Here is a 27,756-nt window from a genome sequence, read left to right as displayed (position 1 = left end):
ATTTATTTATTTTGCCATGTTGCTCATCCCTAATTTCTGTAAAGATAAAATGCAAATATTTTGACATAGTATCTTTAGTGGCTTTAGTGAGTTAGTTAGTAGTCAGAAATACTGAAAATCTACCATGCAAATATAATGGTCCTTTCCTTTATCTTTAAAATTAAGTTGTGTGTGTGTTTTTTGTTTTTGTGTTTCTTTCTGGCCATTTTGTACAATATGACCACATTGAATACAAAACACAGATCATTTTAATCTCATGCTTAAATCTCTTGCTTTATTGCTGATTAGCAAAAATGTACATATAACAACACAAGGGCAAAAACAGAGGCAGCCGAGAAAATGTGAGCACATGTCCAACACATTCATTCAATAAGAACTTAAAGTTGTAATTTGCCCATAATGCCAGCAGAGGGCAAACTATGGCACATGCTAGATCCATCAAGCAAATAAAAGTTATGAACTGTTTGCAAAAACTTAATTAATACACAAAATGATCCAAAATAGTTCTCATGCACAAAAGAATTAGATACTGAATTTATACAAAATGTAAATTTTTGTATAAAGCATGGCTTCGATGAATGAATCAGGATACTGGATAATAAGAGAGGCATGCATGGCACACACGGTCTGTTAGATAATATACAGGCAAAAATACTGGTATAGAATATCTTTATTCTCTGCTTTAAGTTAATAAACATTTAATATCAATCTTTTTTCTTTCATTTTACTTCATATTTTCACCTGAGATGTACTAATCTAGGAATTTAGACATTTCATTATGCTTTAAGAAAACATCTGAAACAATCTTTGGTATGTTCTTCAGATGTCAGTTCCTCTTCTGCTATGCAGATTATCAATGCACACTTTGAGTACACATATTCTAGATTTGGGCTCAGACGTTGCAACTATGGAAAAAAAAAAAAATTAGAGCTGCTCGAAGCTCTGGTTTGTTTAGCAAGGAAAAGATTATAGTAGTAATCTTGACACTATGCCACTATTACTAATTTTTTTCCCGTCAAAAGTTTTGCACTACATGGAGCAATAACCTGCACCTTTGTGGACACAGGTTTAAAAAAAAAAAAAAAAACCTCTTTGCAGCAATACTGCCATCCCCTGGTGGTAAACTTGTTACAAAATGAAGTGTTATCCTTAAAATTATATCCTTAGCTTAATAATGACTAAATAATAAAAAAAAAAAAGAGCAAAATGCTTTTCATTTAAGTTACCTTACAAAGATGATCATTTCATACAAAATATGTTGGTGTCATTTTGCCATCAAGTTCAGCATGAAGTACTGATAATAAAAGATCAGTACGCTTCTGCGTAGAAATGAGCACAAAGTAAGAACCAACAAGTTACCATCATGCATGGTAGTGTTTTGTAGGATACATAAAGGAAAGAAAATTGCCTGAAGCGCTTCTGGCAGCCCAGCGTTTCCATTTCCCCCTTCTCTAAGCACCACGTCTAGGCTATTTTGGCGTGAGAGGAGGAGACTGACATCCATTACTGGCTGCAAAAAGTCCGCTCAGCTTGGAGTGAAGATTGTTCCAAACTTGGCCCATCTACATGGAGATAAAAGACAAGCTCATGAGACTAGCGGCATACGAGAATTGGACTGGGATTCTATGGAAGCCCTAGGGAAAGTTCACACATTTTCTGGGTGTTATTTCACATTTCCTGCACAATTCTTACAATATTTTCTTCAACGTCGTGGAAATATATGACTGTGAAGAGAACACCACATTAATACCACAGTCGGCTTAACTTTCTACTAGTACGGAGTTCTGGAGAGACCACCAAAAGCCTTCTGTTTTATTAATTCATCGATAAGATTTAGTTTAACAAGGCTATAAAAAACCCTAGCGGTATGAGAAGTCTCAACGTTATAAAATGTGTGCACAATTTACTTCATGGAGAATGTAACCGCCAGTTTAAATATGTCTGCACATAACAGATTCATTCTCAAATTAATTAAAGTAGTGCTCTCATTTAAAGAAATTGCTGCCCATAATTTAAAGCTGCTTAAAGCACAAGTTCAAGTTTAATCTCCTTAATGGATGAAAAACATATACTGATATATACATATGGCCAAAAGTGACACCTGACCAATCACACCCATGTGTTTGTTGAAAATGCCATTCCAGATTTTGTCCCAACTTTGCAATTATAACAGCCTCCACTCTTCTGGGAAGGCTTCCCACTAGATGTTGGAGCGTGGCTGTGGGGATCTGTGTTCATTCAGCTACAAGAGCATTAGTGAGATCAGGCGCTGAAGTCGGATGAGGAGGTCTGGGGTGCAGTCGGTGTTCCAGTTCATCCCAAAGGTGTTCAGTGGGGTTGAGGTCAGGGCTGTTCTAGAGACGTCTTCTATTTATGCTAATATTAGGTTCATTTCAAGACTTCTGAATTCCCAGGTGCTTGAAATGAACCTAACATGTTCAGAATTCCTTGAAATTCATTTCATATTTTTCATGAATGAAGCGAAGATGTCATCAGCTAGCCAGGATGTTATAAGTGGTATTACAGTAGCCATATTGGCTGTTCTGTCCCTGACTGCCCATAATTTAAACTTTTAAAAACTCAAAGTTTAGTGGTTCGTGATATTTTCTTTAAACCTGTGCTGCAGAATCTAAAAATCCACTTTTAACTTGGCAAAATGATGTTTCTATAATCTATGGCAAAACAGTGATGATTTAATTCACATGGTAAATTCTTATGTAGTGATCTAAAAAGTCTTATTTATGAAAAGTCATTGATTGAAGCTTCACTTCAGGCTGCTAAAAACATCACACTGGCTAAATTGTTCCTAACATTTAGAAATATTTTAATTAGCAATTGATTCTGAATGCATTTTTCTTCCACAATGTGAAACTAACCCATTTCCAAGTAAAACAGCATATCTGAGCAGGAATAACGTACGTATGTATAATGTATGACTTTGGTTTTATCCATGTGGAATTAATGGCTTTTGGAAACAAAATATTGAGTCAGATCTAAATGTTAGCCTGCAGTCAATCATGGAGGACTGCTCACCTCCCACAACACCGCTGGCACCCACGGTACTGAAGAGACGCCAGTTAGAGGCAAAAAGCTGTTGCACTTTAGTGGAAGATGACCGGCAAGGAAGAAGTTTGTCTTTAAAGTGATTAATATGATCATAAGTAGATTCACGAGCAAACAAAAAAGGCTCAATTTCATTTAAGCTTGTCTTTAAAGCAGAACAAACACTCTTGCAAATTATTCCTGTTTGGTTAGGTTAGTTTCTTCATTGTCCCCATAGGGTACTTCCTCTTAACTTCCTCTTTCCTTTGTATGTATATAACATACAAACAGTACATTCAATGATCTGAGCTCACACATACACACATGTATGTAGTGTAAGGCAATCATACCCTGTTCTTTTTAAACATACACTGCATACTTGAGAGCATATCTGGTCCAGGAAGGTAATGTGTTGCACTAATCTTGCAGATGGTCCAAGCATTCTTCCAAGCCAAAGTCCACTATCTACATCCAGATATATACACAAATAAAGTATTGGGTTATGGGATATTCGGATTCTTGAGATATTGCAAGTGCTACTTGAAGGCAGACTGTATTGTTAAGGTCCACAAGGGGTGAACGGAGAGACCTACGGTTTTGGATGAAGTGGATGTAACCTTGACTTTGGCTTTTTTTTTTTTTTTCTGGTGGCTGGAAGCATGTTGAAGAATCAGGGTGATTTGTGCATTTGAATGGGCTCCATTTTGCTTTTGTACAATGGCACGGAGAATCTGAAGTTCTCCCGGGTTACAAATTACTGACAGCATTTATAGATGTCCTTTGTGTGCCGGCTAAAATTGATTTTGCTGTCAAGAGTGAGTCCCAGATACTTTCAACCAGACTCCCCTGCATGATTTAGTGGTGCCAGTGGCCATTCCTTTTGTCATTGAGACAATCTGTAGATAATTGTCTACACACCACTGTGTAACCTGAGAAATTAATAAATGTTTCATTGTCCTCAAAGAGCTTAAGAAAGGTAGTATTGTCCAAGTATTTCAGATATGCTCTGGAGGTAGAGAGGGTCTGATGCAGTAATTTGTATAGCGAGTATATAAAAAAGGACCAATGATACAATATATGGCCAGAAGTTTGTGGACACCTGATCCTGACACCCCTATAGGATTGTTGAACCTCCTAGTCCAAAGGCATGGCATTAATCTGGAGTTGGTCCCCCTTTGCTGTTCTAATAACCTCCACTCTTCTGGGAAGGCTTTCCATTAGATTTTGGAGCATGGCTGTGATTACAGAAGTAAGTGCATCCAGCCAGTTGTGGTTTAGTTCTGAAGGGTGTGGTTTCCTAGGCACTGGAATAATTGTAGATATTTACAAGAAAGTGCATACAGAGGCAACATGGATGGATTCCGGAAAGATTGAGAACGTTCGATGGCATACTGATTAAGCACCCTTGCCTGGATCCCCTCTGGCAGTGGGGCCTTGTCTGGCCTACACTTCCTGGCAGTGAATGAAATAGAGATCATTGGCCCTGAGATGATGTCTAAGGCTTGCAGCAGTACCTTACATTCATCTTCACAGTTAAGGGTGTCAAACTGTGAATTAAATATTTAGAACTTCTGGAAAGGAGGAAAGGTCTTTTATTACTGCTATACTGCATCTTGTGCCTTCATGGCTTTTTTTGCTCTCATCTTTTGAAATGCTTATTTTGCTTTTTCTGAATCCCTGTTGAAGTATCTGTTTATATTTATGCTTGACCATGAAAATGTCAATCTTCAACAAGCAGTTCACAATCTTCAGGAACGCCCAGTCCTGACATTAAAAAGCTTTATTTTTTTAGTTTAAATTAGTTCTTAGATGATACTAATAGACTCTATTAGATATATGAAGCTAAATTGATCCTTGATATATTGATATATTGATATATTGACCCTTTCTTGAAAAGGGAAAAGTAAGATTCACTGTGATATTCAAGTGGTGTTTTAATATCAAGTATAATCATTCAAATCAGCATTCAGTTCAAATATATAGAGTGATTAAAAATAGTAACACTTACTGGCAACATATTCCTCCACAGTTACTTTGTTGTTTTCTGGTGCACATGTGGAGACCCAAAGAAGTTAGATTTTACAGTCCGTAATTAGTACCTTAATCTCCTTGTGTTGTAATGTTACAGTGTTCGACTACAGTGTTACATAGCTGTAGTGTCATATAAGCATTAAAAGTTTTTATTTTTAATCACTCTTTCGTGCAGGTCAAAAATATGTGACATGAGACCTTAGAGGGAATTGACAAAAAATCCCCAGACAGAATTACTAGTCATGTGAATTTTGGACAGGGAAGTGAATGCCTTTCAGACTTAGGATGAGTTGCTTCAAAAGAGTTTAACCACCGTTGTTTCCTATGGGTGGCATTCACTTCCTTTTTCACAAAGTAACCAAGTCACCACTTTTTCACTGTTCCCTCATTTTCGCTCTGTCTGACCACATCATGTAACTTGCACATCCAACAATTCTCACCTCTCTGTGACTCTGTACTTGTGAATTGACGAAGGCCCCTAGGATGTGTGAGGTGATGGGGAGGTAGGCAAAGATCAGCTGGCTTTCCTGATGCACACAGAACAGGGAAAAGTAGTTTCGTAGCTCCATCGTCTGGATTGCATTCTCCTGCTGCAGGAAGAAAGTCACAGAGATATTGCGTGCTGAATGATGACTATGTACCGAGGGCTTGTGAATCACAGTGTGGCCAGTTTAGACCTTTATGTGCCTGAAAGATTTGACATGTAGATCAAGTCAGCATCTGGTGGTGAGAAACATTGTCCTTTTTTTACTTCCTCTCGTTCAGTTTCTTACTGTTGACTAAGGAAACCAAAATTCCCCTAGCATTCTAGAGAGGAAAGTACTGTCTATGTAAATAACCCTCTCTTACTTTACTCTGAAGGATGTTTCATTTGAAGGGATGGCCCAAATGAACCTAGTATAAGAAGAGGCCTCCTAATAACCCTATTACTTACTTTCATTAAGTTTTTAAACAGTGTAAATTCTAGGTGCAATGAAAATAAACTATAATATACACTAAGATATATACCTTCTCTCTTACAAAACTTGATAACATCTCCACTGAATGCTTTTACCAGCACAGTTGGGTTTTTCAGAAACCATTCAAAGTGACTTCCTGCCTGAGCTGCAAACTTCATAAATGAGTCACAGTGAGGTGAAAGCAAAAGCTGAAGACAATAATTAAGTTATTCAAAGTTAAATCAAGAACTTGCTAACAGAGTAAATCAAATTAACAGGCTCTTAAAATATTTGCATATCTGTATATGCCAGGTGTTGCTTGAATCCGACTCAAAACAGGAAAAAAAAAAAACAACAACAATATCCTTGGTAAAAAATAGCCTTGGTATGTTGGTATATAGACAAGATCATGATGTACCAGAAGATTTTATTTCAGTTGTCAGAACACTTCCAACACTGTTATAGACGTCTTGCCTAGTCATATTTAATAGGAGATTCAACAATGGCAGTGGCTCATCCATAGGGCCTGTTGGGGCAAATGTTAATCCTCATAGTGTCCTCATTCACAACTCCATACATTTCAAATTCCGTTGAAATACTAATTACCTCTTTTGAGTGACTACAGTTTAAAAAATGTTGCCATTTGCCCAATAGAAGCCAAAGTTCCATTGATTTGCTCGCCTTTCTAGGTGTTGCGCAATCATAGAGCAGCCTGCTATGGCGTACAGATCCATTTCTATGGTAAGATATATTGCCAAGACTGGAAGAGGAAAAAAGGGGGATTATGGAATTGATAATGACCGTACATCTGAAATACTGATATATGAAATAATTGTCTCCCACACAAAGGCTGAGAAAAAGAAGAAAAATATCTCCCTTTTCCAATGGCCAAATTTTTGAGCCAGTTTCAGGTATTTTGAGTGGTTTTTAAGATGTTGTTGAGCTGGAAATTTTGCTGAAACCTGTGAACCCTGGTTGATGATATTACCTCACACACAGCTGAACAAAGGTATGTCTGAAACCTCTCAAAACGAGCTGCTACTCCAGCTGTACGCTGGAAGACTATGTTGCTGACTCTCAACTGACTATTATAGGATTAGCACATAGTAGTCTATAGCATAAGTCATGTGAGATAGCCTCTCGAATTAAATTTGCTTGAGATGTGGTCATTATTAATGTCATCCTGCCTCAACAAAATCACAAGCCACTACTGAACAATGGTCAATGTATGTTCAGTTTTAATGGTCAGTTTCTGTACAATGGTTCCATTTTTTAATAACCTGAAAAATACTCTATAATGAAAGCATGTTAACAGCTTTTTAAAGTAAATTTATTACAAATGAAATCACATTTACATAAATATTTAGACCCTTTAATTAGTGCAAAGCACTAGTGTTAAAGCACCTTGGTATTGATGAATATGAAGTTTGGCACATCTGGAATTGGGGATCTTCTCCCATTCCTCCACTACAGAACCTTTCATGGTTTGTCAGGTTGAACAGAAGCATCATCATATTATTTTCTCTCCAAAAGATGTTGGGTTTCGGCTGGGACTGGGACTGGGACTGTCATTTTGGCAGAGTGTTTTGATTCACTGTTGTGCTGGAAGGCAAACTGTCGCCTCAAACTGAGGTCATGCCTGTCATTGAACAGATTTTCCTCAGGGATGTCTCTGTACTCTGATCCATTCATATTTTCCCACAACCTCACAGGCCTCCAAATCCCTGCTGCTGAAAAACAACTTCACAACATGATGCTGCCACCACAGTGCTTCAGTGTGGGATGGATGGATTTGGACAGGTGATGAGTGGTGCATGGTTTCCTCTAGATACATCGCCTCGCATTCAGGCCAAAGAGTTCAATCCTGGTTTCACCAGGCCACCGAGTCTTGTTTCTCATGGCCTGTGAGTCCATCAGTTGCCTTTTGGCAAACTTGAAGTAAGTCTGGCCACTCTACAGTAAAGCCCAGATTGGTGGAGTGCTGCAGAGATGGTTGTCCTACTGGCAGGTTTTCCATGCAGGACTTCTGGACTTACATCAGAGGGACCTTTGGTTTCTTTGTTACCTCCCTGACTAAAGCTTTAGTCTCAGTTCGACTGGATGGCCAGCTCTAGGAAGAGTCTTGTTACTTCCAAAGCTCTTCCATGTAAGAATTATAGAAGTCACTGTGTCCTAAGCGACCTTCAAAGCTCAAGAATTTTTTTGTGTTTCCTTCACCAAGTCTGTGTATTGACATAATCCTGCAGGACAAATCTACAGACTTGCTAAGAAAGGCGCTTCCAGTTGTCAAGCTTTCACGCCCAATTAAATAAATGTACCATAGGTAAACTTTAATCAAGTTGTAGAAAGATCTCAAGGATGATCCTGAGCTCATTTTCAAGTGACAGAGCAAAGGGTCTGAATATTTGTCTAAATCTGAGGTCCTTTTTTGTATTTTTGATGAATTTACAAAAAAATGTTAAAGCCTGTTTATGCTTTTTCATTATTGAGTATTTTTTTGCAGAAACAATGAGGAAAAAGTGAAGGGGTCTGAAATGAACTCCACTTATGTTCACTGATTACCATACCACCTCACATATACAAGGAAAAATAAATATTGGGATTTTTTGTGTATTATACTGTATATTCATGTTTAAGTGTGTGTCTATAAGAAGACCGACCTGGACGATGCGGGACTCCAGCTGCTCCACAGACACCTGTTCTTTTGGCTGCACAGCTGCACTCATCATCTGTCTCTTCATCACACTGTACTTCTGAAGGGCCTTCTGGTGCTCATGCAGAATGCCCTTCTCGTGACGCTCACACAAGTCCTGCGCCATATGCTCAGTAAGCAGCTTACACATTTTTCATTTTAAATCTACTCTAAAGGGTTTAGGCTGTAATCTATAAAAATATATAATCTACAAAATTATACTACGAATCCACAACAGGTCTAGCCACACTAACACTTCATACATACTTACCCTGTACGACTGCAGCAAATCCAGGAAGAAGTTCAGTTTTTCCACCACGTCATCCTCTTCTCTTTTTCCCTATTAAAAAAAAACATATAAGGGCCCCAGGTTTGGATGATCTCTTCTGTGTCCTGCATGAATACTTTCTATAAATGAGCCATTACCTGTTGGGCAGCTTTGTCTGATAACAGGGAGAATTCAGAGGAAAGGCCGCGGAGAGAGAGTCTCAAATCAGCCCACATGCTCTTAGAGGAGTCCAGGGTAGGCAGGGGTGAGGGGTCACAACCCAATGTACTGGAGAAAGGAGTAAAGAGAAAATAAGCTAAAAAAAAAAAAAAGAATCTATGGGATATGTGAAACACAACATGTCAAGCAAATTGAAACCAAACACAGCTATATACCATGTATTAATTATTGAGCTTCACTACTAAAGAAAGATAATGCAGGTAATTGGCCGTTAGAAGACCGCATTTAATGTTGCGTAATATTTTAATAATATATTTTAGAATTGAAAGGGAAGTGCTTCAAAGAAGCAGCTCAAAATAATTCATGACTTCCCCTTGCACAAAAGCAACAGTTCCTTCAAACAAGTATGCTTTCTGAACAAATGCAATTGTTTATCTGCTTTATAGTCTACTGCAGTAGGCCACAAAAGGGAAGTATTTGATTCTAATTATTTTAAAACAAATGAGGTCATACATGCAACTTCTACCTCAGTGTGAAAAATAAACATGCACCATCCACTTTAATAGGAACACCTGTACGGCTGCTCATTTATGCAGTTATCCAATCAGCCAATCATGTGGCAGCAGCACAATGCATAAAAGCATGCAAATCCAGGTCAAGAGCTTCAATGTTAATGTTCACATCAAACATCAGAATGAAGCAAAAGTGTGATCTCTGTTACTTTAACCGTGGCATGGTTGTTGGTCCCAGATGGGCTGGTTTGAGTATTTCAGAAACTGCTGATCTCCTGGGAATTTCCCACACAACAGTCTCTAGAGTAAAAAACAAACAAAACATCCAGTGTGCAGAAAGTCTGCAGGCTGAATCACCTAGCTGATGAGAGACATCAGAGGAGAATGACCAGACTGGTTTGAACTGACAGGAAGTCTATAGTTACTCAAATAAGCACTCTTTACAACCATGGTGAGCAGAAAAGAACACACAACAGTCAAACCTTGAGATGGATGGGCTACAACTGCAGAAGGCCACATCAGGTTCTACTCCTTTCAGCCAAGAACAAAAATCTGAGGCTATCATAGGCACAGACTCACCCAAACTGGACAGCTGAAGACTGGAAAAAGACCAGGTGATTTTTTTTTCTAATCTTCAGGAGTGGAATCCAATGTGGTCATGGTGTTGTGCATGCTGTGATGCTTTTCTGCTCACCATGGTTGTAAAGAGTGATTATTTGAGTTACTATATCCTTCCTGGCAGCTCAAACCAATCTGGCCATTCTCCTCTGACCTCTCTAAAGGCGTTTCCACCCACAGTAGTCACTTAACTCAGTGTCTTTTTTTTTCTTTGTTTGTTTTTTCACACCATTCTCTGTAAACTCTAGAGACTGTTGTGTGTGAAAATCCCAGGAGATCAGCACTTTCTGAAATACTCAAACCAGCCCATCTGGTACCAACAACCATGCCACGGTTAAACACATGCCACAGAGATCACACTTTTTCCCCATTTTCATGTTTGATGTGAACATAAACACATCAAACATGAAAATGGGGAAAAAGTGTGACCTCTATACGCATGATTTTATGCATTGTGCTGCTGCCACATGATTGGCTGATTCGATAACTGCATAAATAAGCAGGTGTACAGGTGTTCCTATTAAAGTGGATGGTGAGTGTATAGTTAACTCCAGAATAATTGGCACCCTTCAAGAAAACAGGCAAAATGGTTGTGTAAAATAAACATTACACACATTCGAAGTTTACAATACACCGTTTAAGAAACGACTTTTCTTCTTTTTTTTTTTTTGGAAATGGTATTTTCTCTCAAAAACATGTTGCAAGATTATAGACACCTCTTATAGTTTACATTTAAAAGAAATGCAAACCAATGGACATTCTCAAAAACATTCTATTGTTTTTAATTTCCTCTATTTTCCAGAAACTGTAATTAGATAAAATAGGATGTTGTAAAAAATCCCTTTCAATACATCATTGTGGGGAACTGGTCATGGTGTGGAAACCCATGGAACATTCAACACAGAAGAAAAAGATGCTAACTGGTAAAAAAAAAAAAAATTTTTAAAAACATTAGCAGTTAAAATTACCATTAAACACGTTCATAGCCGTAATAAAAAAAAAGTTTTAACAGTCTCGAAAAAAACTAAATTATATGCATTTATAAAATGTAATGTAATTAAATAAGTTGATATAATTAATAATTTAATCGTCATTTTCATTACAGTATTTAACTTAAATAGGGTATTCGTAAGCAATACTGTATAACAACATCGATTATTTACTTAAGCTCCTTCCCAAACATGAGCAGATCGGTGGAGTTCTCCTTTGAACGCTCTGCCATTCTCTCTGCTCGGTCCCGCAGTTTCTGAAAGCTGTTGTGGATGTTTCTGATCAGCTCTCGGCACGTAGTAAACAAGGCCTGGATGTCCGGAGGGAGGTATTCCTACAGAAAAGACATATATATAAGGGCATAATGATACTGAATATGACTAGTGTAGTATCCAATATGGTAGATAATGTGAGTGTAGTAGAAGAAGAAACAAACAGAAACCTTGGCTTGTGTTGCATATGTATATGTCATAAACTCGTCTCCCATTTTCTTGAAAGCATCACGTAGCTTTGTTTGGACATCCTGAGACATTAAAAACAAACCAAAAGAATGATTAGGAAAGTTCATGTAAATGACATCATTAAATATGCAGTTCACTCCGAAAGTATTGGAACAGCATGGCCAATTCTATTGTTTTTGCTATACACTGAAGACATTTGGGTTTGAGATGAAAAGATGAATATTAGACAACAGATCAGAATTTCAGCTTTCATTTCCTCATATTTACATCTAGATGTGTTAAACAATGTAGAACATGGCACCTTTTGTTTGAACCTACCCATTTGTTCAAGTGATCAAAAATATTGGAACATGTGACTGATAGGTGTTTCTTGCTGCCCAAGTGTGCTGTGTTACATTGATTGTTTAAAGAATTAATAGCTCTGAATGTCTACTTTTGTTTTAAGTCCTGGGTTTCTCCTGTGAAGACTCCATTTGTTGTTAAAAAGGATAAACCAACATGAAGACCAGAGAGCTGTCTACAGCAGAAAAGCAAGCCATTTTGAAGCTGAGAAAGAGAGAAAATCTATCAGAGCCACTGCACAAGCATTAGGCATAGCCAATACAACAACTTGAATGTCCTGAAAAAAGAAAGAAACCACTGCTGTACTAACAACCGGGCATCAAACAAGTCGCCAAGGAAAACAACAGCAGTTGATGACAGAAACGTTGTGAGAGCTGTGAAGAAAAACCCCAAAACAACCCTTCATGACATCATCAACAACCTTCACAGGGCAGGAATGAATGTTTCACAATCCACCTTCTGAAGAAGACTTCAAGTGCAGAAATGTAGAAGCCATACCACAAGACACAAACCACTCATCAGCAGTAAGAATCAGAAGGTCTGATATGAATTCACAAAGAAATACAGAGGTGAGCCACAAAAGTCCTGGAACCAAGATTAACCTCTACCAAAGCGATGGAAAGGCCAAAGTGTGGAGAAAGAAAGGATCTGCTCATGATCCAAAACATACAAGCTCACAGGTCAAGCACGGTGGAGGTAGTGTCATGGCTTGGGCTTGCACGGCTGCTTCTGGAACAGGCTCACTAATCTTTATTGATGATGTAACTCATGGTGGTAGCAGCAGAATGAACTCAGAAGTCTACAGAAACATTCTGTCTGCCAGTTTACAGAGAAATGCACCAATCTAATTGTGAGGAACTTCATCATGCAGCAAGACAATGACCCAAAACACACTGCCAACACAACAAAGGACTTCATCAGGGGAAGAAGTGGAAGGTTTTAGACTGGCGAAGTCAATCACCAGACCTTAACCCAATTGAACAGCATTTCACCTCCTGAAGAGGAGACTGAAGGAAGAAACCCCCAAAACAAACATCTACAGTTTGGTGACATCAGTGGGTCATCGGCATGATGCAGTTATTGCAAGCAAGGGATATGCAACCAAATATTAAGTGTTGTTTACTTTAAGACTATCTGTTCCATTACTTTTGCTCTCCTAAAAATTGTGTGGTCAGCCACCAAAGGTGCCATGTTTTAAAGTTGTTTCACACATCTAGATGTACATATGAGGAAATGAAAGCTGAAAGTCTGAACTACTGTCTCAAATTCATCTTTGAAACAACAGAATTGGCCTTGCTGTTCCAATACTTTCAGAGGGGACTGTAGACTTCACATGTATTCTGCTGACGCATTTTACTGAAAATTACAAGCAAAGAGTGAACAAAGAATCAGAGCAGACTAAACACTCAAAAATACCTCAAAAATATAGAGTACATAAACAGCTAGGTGGTGACCATTCCTGTTGTTTTGGCTCTATACACTAGCATATTGGATTTCAAATGAATGGAGATAAAGTGCAAAACATAACCGCTCTGTTATACAATAGTAAACATGTTTAAGGGGAGTTATTCTTCAACTAGCTTAGTTCTCTTTTTGTGTCAACTTCATCATGAGTTCATGTTCAAATGAGATTAAAAAAAGGGTCAAGTTGTTGAATGTGTCTTCTATCACACATCTTTTTTTGTGAGGCCGAAGAAGTGTGTCACAATGATAAAAAAAATCAGACATTTGCCGGTACTACTGTGTGAGACGCTGCCTCTTTTGTTGTTTTCTTCTATTCTACTTCTGCTATTTGGAGTATTTATCAAGCTAGCATGTGTATCAATATTACACACTTCCAGAATCTTGAAATTAGAGAAGTGCAATCCTGCAGAGTATTATAATCTAGTCTAGTAATAAATGAATGAGCAGTTGTATCACTGTTCTTTATTCAGCTAATATTAGAGGCTACCAAATAAATAAATAAATATAATTGTGATCGATCCAATAATATCCTATATATTCAAACCACTAATGCATATAAAACAACATATGGCCAAGTGTGACTCAGATATCTGGGATCATCGATTAAACAATCCTACAGAAACCAGCTCATCCTGCTGTCCAGGTTTTTAGAGTTTTATCTCAGAGGAGATAAAGGAGACACTAATCCTATCCGGATCCCCTCCGGCTATAAACAAAAGACACTGAACAACAATAAGTTCTTTGATGAGAACCAAGAACATATTGTTCAACTTAGCAAAAGCAAACAAGCTGGAAGATGATGAAAAACCGAAAAGAAAAGAATTTGCAGAATTAATAGAATTATAGAAGACTATACATCAGATTAAGAATGCTATTCAGGATAGCATAAATAGAAAGGACCTAAAATACATCAGCATGACCTCAGCATTATTATCACATGATGTAAACAACTGGTGAGTCCCAAGAACAGAAAATGCAAGAAAAAAAATACAAAACAGCTCTCTAAAGGTCTAGGACATTTCTTCAGTTTTTATATCTCTTTAGTTTTATCCAAAAACAGTGAAAAGTTTGACCTGACACAAAGGGATACAAATTGCCTCAACGTCTTTTTGTTCTCACTAGTCGGCTAAATGGATTTGCCAAAATGTGACCCATGAAAACATTCACTATAATTTGATATTTGGATAGAAGCATGGCTATTGTTTAATTTCAAATCCAATATACTGGAATACCAAAACAATACAAAAATAGTCTAATAGGTCTACACATACAGTATATACTGTACATTCATATGCAAACAGCAATAACCTAGCAATATTCTATGTTTTCAATCACTTGAAAGAAATGTGAAAAAGGTTCCCACCGAGCCATTGAATGTGAGAAATATTTTAACAAGCTCGTCCTCCGAGAAAAAGGGATGTCTTGCTACGAGGTTCAAAAACCTGCCCAAACCACGCCGCCGTCCTTCAATGAACTCTCTCTCCGACATTGAGTTCAATACTGTAGTGAACAGAGGAGGAGAAATGAGGTTAATTAAAGTAAATGTGCATAAATGACCCAAAATATGACTAAGACATAGCCAAACACAAAGTGCAAGACTGCTATCTGCTGATTTTGTGCTGGCAGAAGCATGACTTTGTGTGTCAAAGCACCAAACCACAGGCGACACCAATAATTACATTATATTACAGTTTGTTATACAGGGTTCATTACAAGCTTTTGGCTTTTTAGAGCGTATAATACATGGCATAACATCATACCTCCTTTAAGCACTCTTTTGGGTGGTAGGGCAGGCACGATTCTGTAGGCATACCTCTGTAGCAAAAGCTCATGGAAGACATCAAAGTCGCTGTAACGCCGATAGACGGAAATTTTGAAGCGCTGAAAAAAAAAAAAAAATAGTTAATCCTGGTAACAGAATGTTAAACCCATCAATCGATGTCTACTCTAGATTTACAGGAGTGTCAGCTTCCAGCCCTGTGGAGCATTCTACCTTAGATGAAGGTAAAATACACTCAGTTAAGAGATGCTAACTGGACAGTATTAGCACAACCACTCAATAACGGTATGATCCTGTTCGAAACATAGAATATGCACAAGACCACCTTTGCTCTAGGAACAGCCTCATTTCTTCACGGCACGGATTCCACAAGGTGTTGGAAACATTTCTTTGAGATTCAGGTTGTCATGATTGCATCACTTAACTGGTGTAAGCTACAGGTTGTAAGCTACACATTCATGCTGCGAATCTCCCTTTATATCACATTCAGATCACATATCAGATTCAGATCTGGTGACTGGGAAGGCCACTGAAGTACACTGTCCTGTTTACAGAACCAGTTTGAGACTAGCTGCACTTTGTGACATGATCATGTCACATGATCATGCTGGAAGTATGAAGATTGGGAAATTGGGAAATTGTGGCCATAAGGGGATGCACATGGCCAGCTACAATACTTAAACAGGCTGGGGCATTCGAGCGATGCTTGTTTGGTATTAAGTGGCACAAAGGGTGCCAAGAAAACATTCCCCACACCATTACACCACCCCCACCAGCCTGGACTGTTGACACAAGGCAAACTGAGATTCATCAGACCAGGAGATGTTTTCCCAGTATTCACCTGTCCGGTTTTGGTGAGCCTGTGCCCATGATAGCCTCAGATTCCTGTTCTTGGCTGACAAGAGTGGAACCTAGTGTGGTCTTCTCCTGTTGTAGCCCATCTGCCTCAATGTTTGACATGTTGAGCATTCTGCAATGCTTTTCTTCTCACCACGGTTGTAAAGAGTTGTGATTTGAGTTACCATAGCCTTCTTATAAGCTCAAACCAGTCTGCCCATTCTCCTCTGAGGTCTCACATCAACAAGGCATTTCTGCCTGCAGAACTGCCTTTCAGGTGATGTTTTTTTGTACAGTTCTGCATAAAGATTGATGTGTGTGAAATCCCAGGAGATCAGCAATCTCTGAAATACTCAAACCAGCCCATCTGGAACCAACAACCATGCCACGGTCAAAGCCGCTGAGATCACATTTTTTTCCATATTCTGATGTTTTGATGTGAACATTAACTGAAGCTCTTGATCTGTATCTGGAGGATTTTATACACTGCGAATGAATGAGCGGATGTACAGGCGTTCCTATAGCAACAAACCAAAATGCCTTCACATAACATATCACGCTTTTACCAAATGTATACCTTTATGTGCAGGTATTTAATTATATTTTAATTAGAGGTATGATTTTTTTCCCACTGTTTGTTAGGAAATAATATGCAGTATTTTAGACGTGATGCGAGTAAGACTAATGCTATTAAAATCTAACTAACATTATGGATTTCGGTGTTTGAAAAATACAGATCTTTATGTAAAAATATATTAGAAACTAAATTAACACAAATTAACGCTTAAATAGTGGAGTCAGAGCCTGATTCATTTTGTTGTACAGATTGTAAGTCATCTAATGATTTATTAAGCTATACTGAGTCTGCCAGACTGGTAGTATTCACTAGAGATTCTGCTTTCATCAATAAACATGGTCAAGTCTGGCTTATTTTCACAGACTGACACTGAAGACTTTTTTCTCCAGAGCACATTGGCAAACACTCAACTTTATCTTGTTTACTCACCACTAACCACCAATCTTTAATAATTTAACCTCCTATTTTCAGATAAATCCACCTCTTCTTTTTTTTAATGCTGAAAAATTGGAGATACACATTGGATGGTAAATGGGCTGGGAACTCCTGAGATGTAGTGTGGAGGTTTGGTTTGCATGAAGGAGCTGAGCAGTGGAGCAGGCTGCTCTAGCTCGGGCTTTTCAAGCTCCTTTTTGTTATTTTATTTTTTTAAAGAAAGCATATTGGTCCGCTTCGTTCAGTGTTTAGCTTGAGTACTTATGCAACTTCTGCATCGTTTATCATTTGGGAAGGGTGTTTTTTTTTTTTTTTTTTTTTTAAAATCCTGTCTCTATCCGCTACTTTAACTTGTAGGAGGTTTTGGGACGTTAATTTTAACTGAGCACTGTACAGACCAATGAAGAAAAAGTGACCCACTGCAAATGGTGATCAAGGCAGACAAATGATTAAATGATAAAATAACTCGGAGTTAATGAAAACAATTAAATAAAACCATAATCAAATCATCTTCCTAAGGACTAATTTACTTTGAATTCGCGTATTGTTTTATCGCCTTTGTTTTCATTAAAGAATATTTGTTATTTCCAGCCGTGAGTGTGACCACTCTGCACGTTAATGATCATTTATAAATGCTTAAGGATATAATGTGGTGATAAATGATGAACACTGCTGTTTATCGCCTGTTTTTTTTTTTATTCACTTTAATTTTGATCAGCTCATTTTTTTGACATTCATTTTTAACAAAAAGATATTTATCAATTAATTTTGGTTATGTTTTCCTCTCATGGTGGGGATGAGTAATTGTGTGTGTGTGTATGTATGTATATATGTATATATACATATATATATATACACACACACACATACACACACACACACTGTAATTCCTAAATGGTAAATGCCATATTTTTGTGGAACCTCTCAAAATAAAGCTGAAAGCCTACACTTCAATCACATCTTGATTGTTTTATTTCAAATCCATTGTGGTGGTGTATAAAGGCAAAATCACAAAAACTCTGTCATTGTCCAACTACTTCCAGACCTAACTGTATATGAATATATATATATATATATATATATATATATATATATATATATATATATATATATATATATATATATATATATATATATGTTGGAGGGGGATGAGTGGAGTGAGGAAGCAGCAGGAGTCACACAAGCGAGGGATACGAATGTGCAAAGCGAGGGAGTCTGTGATTAGAGTGTGTAAAGTGAGCGAGGGAGTGTGTAAGCAGCGTATGTGAGCGAGAGTGGGTGTGTGTAAGCAAAGTGAGTGAAGACAGACAGATAGACAGACTACATTTAGAAATATAATCACTGTAATCACTGTACCACACAGAACAGTGTGGTTTTGCGTTTTAGTCTGGAAGAAAAGAAAATCAGTGTAGTCGAGGCCTGAGGATGCTGAAACTTAAACCGACCTAAAAAGCCAAGGAACTCCAGAGACAGGGCAAGTGGACACAATGGCCAGTTTTAATCCAAGCAACACAAGAGGAAGAACGAGCTCTATTTGTCTGTGTCCAATGTCTGTCTATGTGTACATGCTGTTTTTATTCATCTGTTTTATCTAATAGACTGCTTCATCATATGCTTGTTTGTTTATGCTGTTTGAAAGAATTTTATCTATTAAAAGAGAAGCATATGTTAGCATAAGCTATGTTTGTGTATATACTATACCTTTATGTACTGTATGTTTACACATTTTTATTTATTAGAGGTAACCCTCACTATTTTTTTTTAACATTACTTACAGTATGCAGCATTGGAAAAAAGTGATCATGGTGACTTTGACCATGGCATGGTACTTGGTGCCAGATGGGCTGGTGTGAGTATTTCTCCTGGGATTTTCCCACAAACGGTTTTTGGAGTTTACACAGAATGGGGTGAAAAACAAAAAACATCCAGTGAGCAGCAGATGTGTAGGCGGGTAGAGGAGAATGGCTAGACTGTTTCTGAGCAGATAGGAAGGTGATGGTAATTTAACCAACCACTCTTTACAACCGTGTTGAGAAGAAGAGCATCTCAGAACACACAACATGTCAAACCTTGGGGCAAGTAATGGCCAAAACAGCAGAGAACCATATTGGGATTGGGAATCTGAGGCTGCAAGTGGGCACAGATTCACCGAAGCTGGACAGCTGAAGATTGGAAAAACTGGAATTTGGTGTCAATAGCATGTATCCATGCACCCAACCTGGCCTGTGTCAAAAAGTTGTTCCATAATAGTTTTTAAACTCCCAATTATGTAAAAAATCTGGTGTCCAGGGTTGTCAGGTCTGTGTGAAAAAATCCGCCTAAAACCAAAACTCAAAATCTAAATGTTATACATAACTATTATTACCAAGTATCTTATATATATAATTAATATATGTATGCAATTCCAAGTAAACCTACAGCTGGAAAAAACATCTATGCATTTTGGTACATTAGTATGAAAAGTAGTGCGCATTGGTTGTTAACTGGATTTTATGTTGCACTATGGGTAATGAATATAGTGAACTATCCAGCAAATATGATTGACCACTGAGAATTTGGAAAACATTACAAAATGGCTGACTCACAAACAATAGAGTGTATAGAAAGTAGGGAAAGAATTCAAACACAGCTCTAAAAACAAGTCCTCCAAGATCAAGTTTGTTCTCTTGACATTCTGCACACATGACATGCCCTGACTCCCTGCACACCTGACTCTCATTAGCAACGTGTGACTGGCATACAAGTAGAAAGGCTGAAATCCGTGAAATCCAACAGGCCATTTGAGATCACTGGCTGCCTGCGCTCTTTTTTTTTACTTTTTTGGAATTGTGTGTGTGAGTATTTCTCACAGTTTACATTACATACATACATACTTTTTCTCCCAAAATGTCTAAATGCTCTATAGCTGTCACATCCCTGAATGTATTTTTCATGACATTTCTAGCTAAGGTTCTATAAAAAAAAAAGTACATTTCACTCAAAATCCATTATTTAACATGCTTCATAACCATGAGGAATATAGCAAACATTCCCTAGGCAAAGAAGTGTTAGTACTATATTAGAGGTTATAGTTTAACTTGTGATATTGACACTACACCTTTTTTTAACTAAAGAATGTTTGATTTTCATTCAACGTGTATTATGTAACCTCAGCCGCTCATATATGTTAAAAGTGCGTTGTTTCTGCTTCACTGTAAATAAACCAACAACAGTTACAGTATCAACTTGTCTATCAAAGGGAACTATTTCACCAAGGGAAAATGTCTTAGTGCATAAACATACTACTCGAGAGGTCTAATCTCCCCTTACCTCGCTGGTGACCTGATACTCCACATGTTTGAGGAACAGGCCTTTCTTCTCAGGGATGAGCTCCACCTTTATAGTGTCCTTGCCCAGCAGGTTGGCCAGAGACAGAGATATGAGAAGGGGGTTCTCCTGAGCTGGCTGTATTCTCAGCGCCTGCAGCTCCTTTGGGTCTCCCAGCTGGGGTTTAGGGAACTCTGTTTAAAAAAATAAATAAATAAATAAATTTAAAAAAAGGTTTAATTTTTCCCCCTGAATATTCTCTATATATCTGGTCAGGAGGGGCTAATAAAGTGTGCCTGTCAGGAATAACTAGGTGATGTAGCAACTAGCAAGTAGTGATAAAGGTCACATTCAGTTATTGTAGTCAATCAGAAAGACACTGGCTTTGAAAAAGTGAAAAAACGTGAAGACAAGATAAGAAAAGTACCTTTGGTCATTTACAAGCATCAAGTTAGGCTTGCCATGTGACTTCAAAAAGTCTTACACCTCACCAGATTCTGTTTTTTCACTCTCTTGAAGTTAGTACAACAAAACGAGCACAGCTTGTAGTTTTAGTGTGATAATCACTGTTAGCAAAAGAGCTGAAACTGGAGACTCCTTCCATAAACCTGAACTAAATGTCTCCTTACAGAAGCATAAAGCATGAGAATGAGGGCATTAATAATAATATAATTCCTGTGGTTTGAATTACAGCCTGCACTACCATCAGAGCTGCTGGTACAGAAAATTAATCAACACCAGATCAGATCTGAGAATTCAACAGCGTTGTGGTATACGTCCTAATAATCTCGGCCCATCCTACCTGTCATACTGTCAGTACAGAGGGACTAATCTTAATCATCGGTGAAGGAAAGGGAACACATCAAAACTGCCTTTATGCACAAATAAATATAAGGGAATAATATCCATAGTTATGTATGTTTTACCACTAAGACTAAGAGGCGATTAATATCATTACTGCAAATGTTAGTTTGGAAATTCCTGAACCAGATGTTATATTTGCACTAACATAACGTAAATGTAGACTTGAGTATGTGCAAGATCGCCACTGGTCAGCTAACAGCTACATACGAGACTGACATTCGCTGAATCCCGCAATTTATTCCAGACGGAGCAAACAGTCGTGCTGCGACTTCATTAAATCTTTCTTCTTAAGCGGAATTCATTTTGTGTCACTAATGTCTGAAGAAAATTGTAACTTCATGAATCGCGACTCGATAGTCAACTTCATAACTAGTCTGTAACTCGACTTGTAGCACAAACTTAGCGTGAACACTTCACATTCAGACCATTTCACAAGCATACTTTTGTAACTCATTAACAAAATGCAACTTCTACCCCTGAATTACACCCTTCACATGTTATATAGGAAGCACTATAATTGTATGTTTTAGCAGCATCAGCAGTGATTCATGAATGTAGCTCAACAGCAAGACCTGGGTGGTGTTAAAGATTTGACATGTGGGAGATGTACTCATGAGAGAGAAAGAAACATGAGACATCAGCTTCGCTTCATGCAGCAGAACTACCACGGGGCAGCACCTGAAATAACACCATTCCACCAACACACCACAATTTTTCGAAACAGAGCTTTAACTTGAGGTCTCTGGGAAGAAAAAATGCCTCAGCATTCGAAACAATTCCTGTCTTTAAAACCAAGAGGAAGTCGACTTTACTGACAACAATTACAAAAGCAATAACTATAAATAGAATTCAATAGGGGAGCATCCAAGTGTCAAATTCACACTGAATAAAAAAGTTCCACAGTACTCAACAGGAAGGCATGAGAACACACAGGGGAAGCAAAACGCACAGAAAGTGCTGACATGGTTGTTTTTTTTCAGGGCTGGAATGGAGGGAGTATACTTGTCCGGATAAAACTCGGTTTATATGACTTTCTGGAAATTAGTTAGAAATCTAACTCTGCAGACTCATAGCAGATACTCTGAACTTCTGATCTGAGTGCTGACTAGCAGAAACTCTGCTGCTAGAAAGTTAATAAGAAGCTAGTGAGCCACATGACATGTCATATGGAGTGTTCTGGTAGGCGATTGACACTATTGTCCTTTTAATGGCATCTGGATTTGTATTGCTGAGATAAACTGTGCTTACCTTGTATGCAGTTCTCCAAGAGTTTGGGGCTCGGCTGCTTGCCTTGTTGAGCAAGGGCAATCAGCGCCAGGGCTTTATAGAGAGACACCTTGCTTAGAAAACCATCTCCGTTATCTACATGCTCTGTTATCTGGAATAAAAACAAATTGCATATGCGACTTTCTATAATAAAGTTTATGGCTCTCAGAAGAAGCATAACCCACAACATGACAAAATGTACCCAGAATGGATGATACACTCTCTAGAAACGCAGAACCAGGTTTAATGTAAGCTCTAAGAACACTAGCAGTCTTGCTGAGTTGTATAGCAAACCTGGTTCTGTACGGTGACTGAGAGATCAGTCCTGTTGAGGAGTCTTTGGAACACATCGATTGACACCCGTTCATCCGTCCTACTACTCACAGCTTGATGCACTTCCCTGTAATACAGAGGGACTGATCCTGTAGATGGGACAAAAAGATAAAGATTGAAAGGTCTTAATGTGTAAATATATGTGAATAGATATTATACAGTATGTGTACCTCCAAGCCAAAGAGAGTTTTACATTCATTACTGCAAGTTTTAATTTGAACATGGAGTGGTTACTGTAGCATGGCTGTGACACTGAAGATTGTGCTGTGGCACTGTGAGCTAAAAGCTTTTCTACATTTAAGACTGACACTCAGAAGCTCACTATTTACTCCAAATTTTGCAAATAACCATCAAGCCTCTTTCATCAAACCTTTCCTTTTATACTGCTGAAAAGTCCAGCTTCATCTGCCCAGCTACTAGCTGCCAAAACCATAGGCTTGGTCTGGTCAAGCTGGAAGACCGCCTTTACGCCAGATTGTAAGAGATTGTAGAAATCAATCACTGAAATACTGCTATATGCAATGTTGTAGACAAGTCATTTTTAAGGAAATAACACAACAGTAAAGCAATTAGAAAGACTCAAACATGTATTGATCAATGTAGACAAGATATCAGAAAGAAAGCTGGAAAATTTATCAGCTGGCAAAGATGGTCCACCATTTTGACCAGCTCCACCTGTGCTTTGGTTGCTCTTAGCTGGCCAGACTAAGCTGGATATTTCAGCAGGATATATGGACTTACTTTCCTGTCTTAAGTACTTGTGAACACAACATTAATATTGTAACAGTGAAATTGTTTGTAAACTAAGTAATCTGTAAACTAAGTAACTAGTAAATCTCTAACTTCTAACACATATTAGGTATGGACGCTTCTCATGACTTTTGTGAATCATTATTTACACATTCAGATTGTATATGATGTTTGCCTTTATGGGTTAACATAGTTAGGCTGCATAGTTGCTTACAGAATGATAAACAGGGTTAAGACAACTGGCACAAAGTTGTAAAAACACACTCTGAGCTACACTATATGGTCACTATAAGTATGTGGACACCAGGCCATCACACCCGTATGTGGTTCTTCCCCAAACTGTTGCCACAAGGTTTGAAGCAAACTTTTTTGTATGCTATCTTTGTATTACAGTTTCCCTTCACTGGAACTAAGGGGACTATCCCAACATGTTCCAGCAAGATAATGCACCTGTACCCAAAGCGAGCTCCATGAAGACATGGTTTGCCAAGGTTGGACTGGACGAACTCAAGTGGCCTGCACACAGCCGTAACCTCGACCCCACTGAGGTGAACTGGAACTATACACCTACTCATTCATGCAATTATCTAATCAGCCAATCAGGTGGCAGTAGTGCGGTGTATAAAATCATGCAGATACAGGCCAGCAGCTTCGGGTAATGTTCACATCAACCATCAGAATGGGGAAAAAATGTGATCTCAGTGATTTGGACCGTGGCATGATTGTTGGTGCCAGGCAAGCTGGTTTGAGTATTTCAATAAAGAAATAACATCCAGTGAGCATCAGATCTGCAGACAGAAATGCCTTGCTGAGAGGGCAATAGAGAATGGCCAGACTGGTTCGAGCTGACAGAAAGGCTACATTAACTCAGATAACCACTCTGTACAATTGTGGTAAGCAGAAAAGCATCTCAGAATGCACAACAGGTCGAGGCGGATGGGCTACAACAGCAGAAGACCACATAGGCTTCCATTCTCTCAGCCGAGAACAGAAAGCTGAGGCTGCAGTGGGGACAGGCTCACCAAAACTGGATAGCTGAAGACTGGAAAAATGTAGCCTGGTCTGAGGAATCTGGATTTCTGCTGAGGCACAGAGATGGTAGGTTCAGGATTTGGCACCCACAGATGAATTCATGGACCCTTGTGTCAACAGTCCAGGCTGGTGGAGGTGGCGTGATGGTGTGGGGAATGTTTTCTTGGCACACTTTGGGCATGTTAATACCAATCAATCATCGCTTGAATGCCACAACTTATTTGAGTGTTGTTCCTGACCATGTGCATCCCTTCATGGCCACAACTTACCATCTTCTAATGGCTACTTCCAGCATGATAATGCACCATTATCATCACAAAGCAAACGTTGTCGTACAGGTTTCATGAACATGACAATGAGTTCAGTGTTCTTCAGTGGCCTTCCCAGTCACCGGATCTGAATCCAATAGAACATCTTCGGTATGTGGTAGAACGGGAGATTCGCAGCATGAAATGCATCTGAAAAATCTGCAGGAACTGCGTGATGCAATCACATCAACATGGACCAGAATCTCAAAGGAACGTTTCCTTTTCCATCTTGTGGAGTCCATGCCATGAAGATCTGAGGCTGTTTTGAGAGCAAAGGCAGGCCCTACCCAGTATTCATGTAGTGTTCCTAATAAAGTGCTAAATGAGTGTAAATTAGATTTCAGTTGAACTTTAATATTTCTGAATCTGATTATGGATTTTTTCAGATTTTTGACTTTATTCCACACTCACATGGCAGTTTAACAAAACTAAATCCCATGAGCTTTTACATATCCACTAAAGAAAATAATAAAATAACAAAATATAGAAAATAATCAAAACAATCTCTGTATAGTTTGGATTTCATAGTGTTGTTCATGCACAGTCACTTTTGGCAGGAAGATAACTCCAACATCTGCTTAGAATGATATTCCTACAATCATCTACGTTAATTAATTATTATTTTTTATTATTTATTAATTATCATGCCTGATTGGAAGCATTACACTCCATCTGGTTTGTACAGGAATTTCCATAGAGGTTCATCTTTTTTATTTATTTTTCTGCTACAGTGTTTTTTGTTTTGTTTTGTTTTGTTTTTTTTCGTGCACGAGGACATTATGAAAGTTGTTCTCTCTCCGGTGTCCTTTCAGCTGCTCGGTTACGCAACAGGCGCGTGCGCGTGCTCGTGCTCGTGGTCTTGGTCCGGGTCCCGGTCCTGTTGAGGCTCGCGCAGCCACAAAGTGCCACGGCTCGGCTCGCGCCTGCTGCATGCACTGTCCATGACCATCACTACACAACACCAGGGCAACGTGTACAAGCAGATCAGAATGGTAACAAGTAGCAAACAGCATCCAGTCATGTTTGCATTGAAAACATTGTGTCTAACTCCCGTTGCATTAAACACACACATTCTACAGCAGTGTTCCAAAGCTGTCTGCGACACACACACACACACACACACACAAGTCATCTTCTAAGAGCAAAATGACGCCTTGTGAGACAAACAGAACTTAAGTCGAGACTACAACTGTCTCCCACACAACCAAAACCCAAGCCAAAGCAGCCAAATCGCTCACCAAAAGAGACTTAAGTGACATGAATTACCTTCATTGAGCTCCCCTTCCATCTCTCACACTGTCATGTGAGTACATCTGCACCTCCATGTGATTTCCTGGGGAAAATCAAAAGGGGAAAAAAAGTAATTTCCTTCTGCCAGGAGTGACTGTGTGAGTGGGCGGAGTCTGACGCCTAGAAGAAAACAGAGCTCACTTCACTATGGGTCTGTCTCAAATCGATCATTAGTTCATACCTAGTGAACTAGCACTAAACCAGCACTAAACCGCCTCCTGGAGGTCTGTGTGCAGAAATTATTATTATTATTATACAAAATTACACTATATGGCCAAAAGTATCTGGACACCTGATCATCACACCATCATATGTGGTTCTTCGTCAAACAGCTGCTACAAAGTTTGAAGCATAGAATTGTATGTGTTTTTGTATGCTGTAGTATGCTGTTCACTGGAAATTCATTGGAACTAAAAGCCTGAAACCTGTTCCAGCATGACTAGCGTGTCTTTGTGCACAAAGCGAGCTCCATGAAGACATGGTGTGTGAAGGTTGGAGTGGAAGAACTCGAGTGTCCTGCACAGAGCCCTGACCTCAACCCCACTGAACACCTTTGGGATGAACTGGAACACCGACTGCACCCCAGACCTCCTCACCTACTGTAACATCAGCGCCTGATCTCACTAATGCTCTTGTAGCTGAAAGAACACAAATCTCCACAGCCACGCTCCAACATCTAGTGGAAAGCTTCCCAGAAGAGTGGAGCTTATTATAACAGCAAAGAGGGAATAAATCTGGAATGGGGTGTTCAACAAGCACATATGGGTGTGATGGTCAGATGTCCACAAACCTTTGGCTATATAATGTAGTTTATCCACCTCATGTGTAATTACAGCTCATTTGATCACTCATAATAAAGTGCTACTATGACATTTTCCTGAATACATTTTCTCCTGTGTGCTGCTAGTCTCTTCCAAGAAGGAAGTAGCTACAATGGCAACATTTTCAAAAAGTTGGTCTGTTACTTCGCTTCACTAATTGTCAGCATGCAAGACCTTTCAGGAGGAACAATATTCATTCATTCATTGCTTCATGTTCAATAACTACTTGATCCAAAACATATCCAAGGAATGCTGGGTGTAAGGCACAAGGAATGTACATACACCATGTATGGAACAACAGTCTATCACAGGGCACTGTATATACACATTCACACCTATGGGCAGTTTTAGCATAGCCAATCCAGGTGGAAACTGGCATGGTATTTTGGTGGTGGGAAGAAACCTACAAAGAGAACAACCACAAAAACAGCTTCCTGAACTCAGGATCAAATAATTCCCCTGAGCTGTGAGACTACTGTGCCACCAAACCGCCAGGAGGAACAACAAATGGTTTTAATTTTATCAGTGTCTAATTTACATGATGGAAGTTGCTAAGACAACAAAAAAATATTGGCTTTAATAACAGTTACACATCACTACATAGAAAAAGGATGCTAAA

At 38.7% G+C, this 27,756-nt stretch overlaps 1 protein-coding gene across 3 annotated transcripts; it reads right to left on the bottom strand.

Moving 5' to 3' along the window:
• Positions 1-254: 254 nt before the first annotated feature.
• Positions 255-26,534, bottom strand: snx8a (sorting nexin 8a). Of its 3 annotated transcripts, none has more exons than XM_026930192.3 (13): positions 26,293-26,532; positions 22,898-23,025; positions 22,586-22,715; positions 20,477-20,667; positions 15,299-15,419; positions 14,902-15,038; positions 11,714-11,794; positions 11,445-11,605; positions 9,130-9,259; positions 8,975-9,043; positions 8,672-8,821; positions 5,514-5,660; positions 255-1,562 (listed from the first exon to the last, which is right to left on the bottom strand). In XM_026930192.3, exons 1-13 carry the CDS (start codon positions 26,312-26,314, stop codon positions 1,470-1,472), a joined length of 1,560 nt encoding a protein of 519 aa, XP_026785993.1. In that variant the 5' UTR covers positions 26,315-26,532; the 3' UTR covers positions 255-1,469. The 3 variants fall into 3 exon arrangements, with proteins under 3 accessions (XP_026785993.1, XP_026785992.1, XP_053084584.1); XM_026930191.3 differs by having other exon boundaries at positions 5,514-5,663; positions 26,293-26,502; XM_053228609.1 differs by lacking the exon at positions 5,514-5,660 and having other exon boundaries at positions 26,293-26,534.
• Positions 26,535-27,756: the final 1,222 nt, after the last annotated feature.

This window comes from Pangasianodon hypophthalmus, chromosome 23, assembly GCF_027358585.1.
Source record: "Pangasianodon hypophthalmus isolate fPanHyp1 chromosome 23, fPanHyp1.pri, whole genome shotgun sequence".
NCBI lineage: Eukaryota > Metazoa > Chordata > Actinopteri > Siluriformes > Pangasiidae > Pangasianodon > Pangasianodon hypophthalmus.
This window is presented reverse-complemented; position numbering and strand designations above follow the sequence as displayed.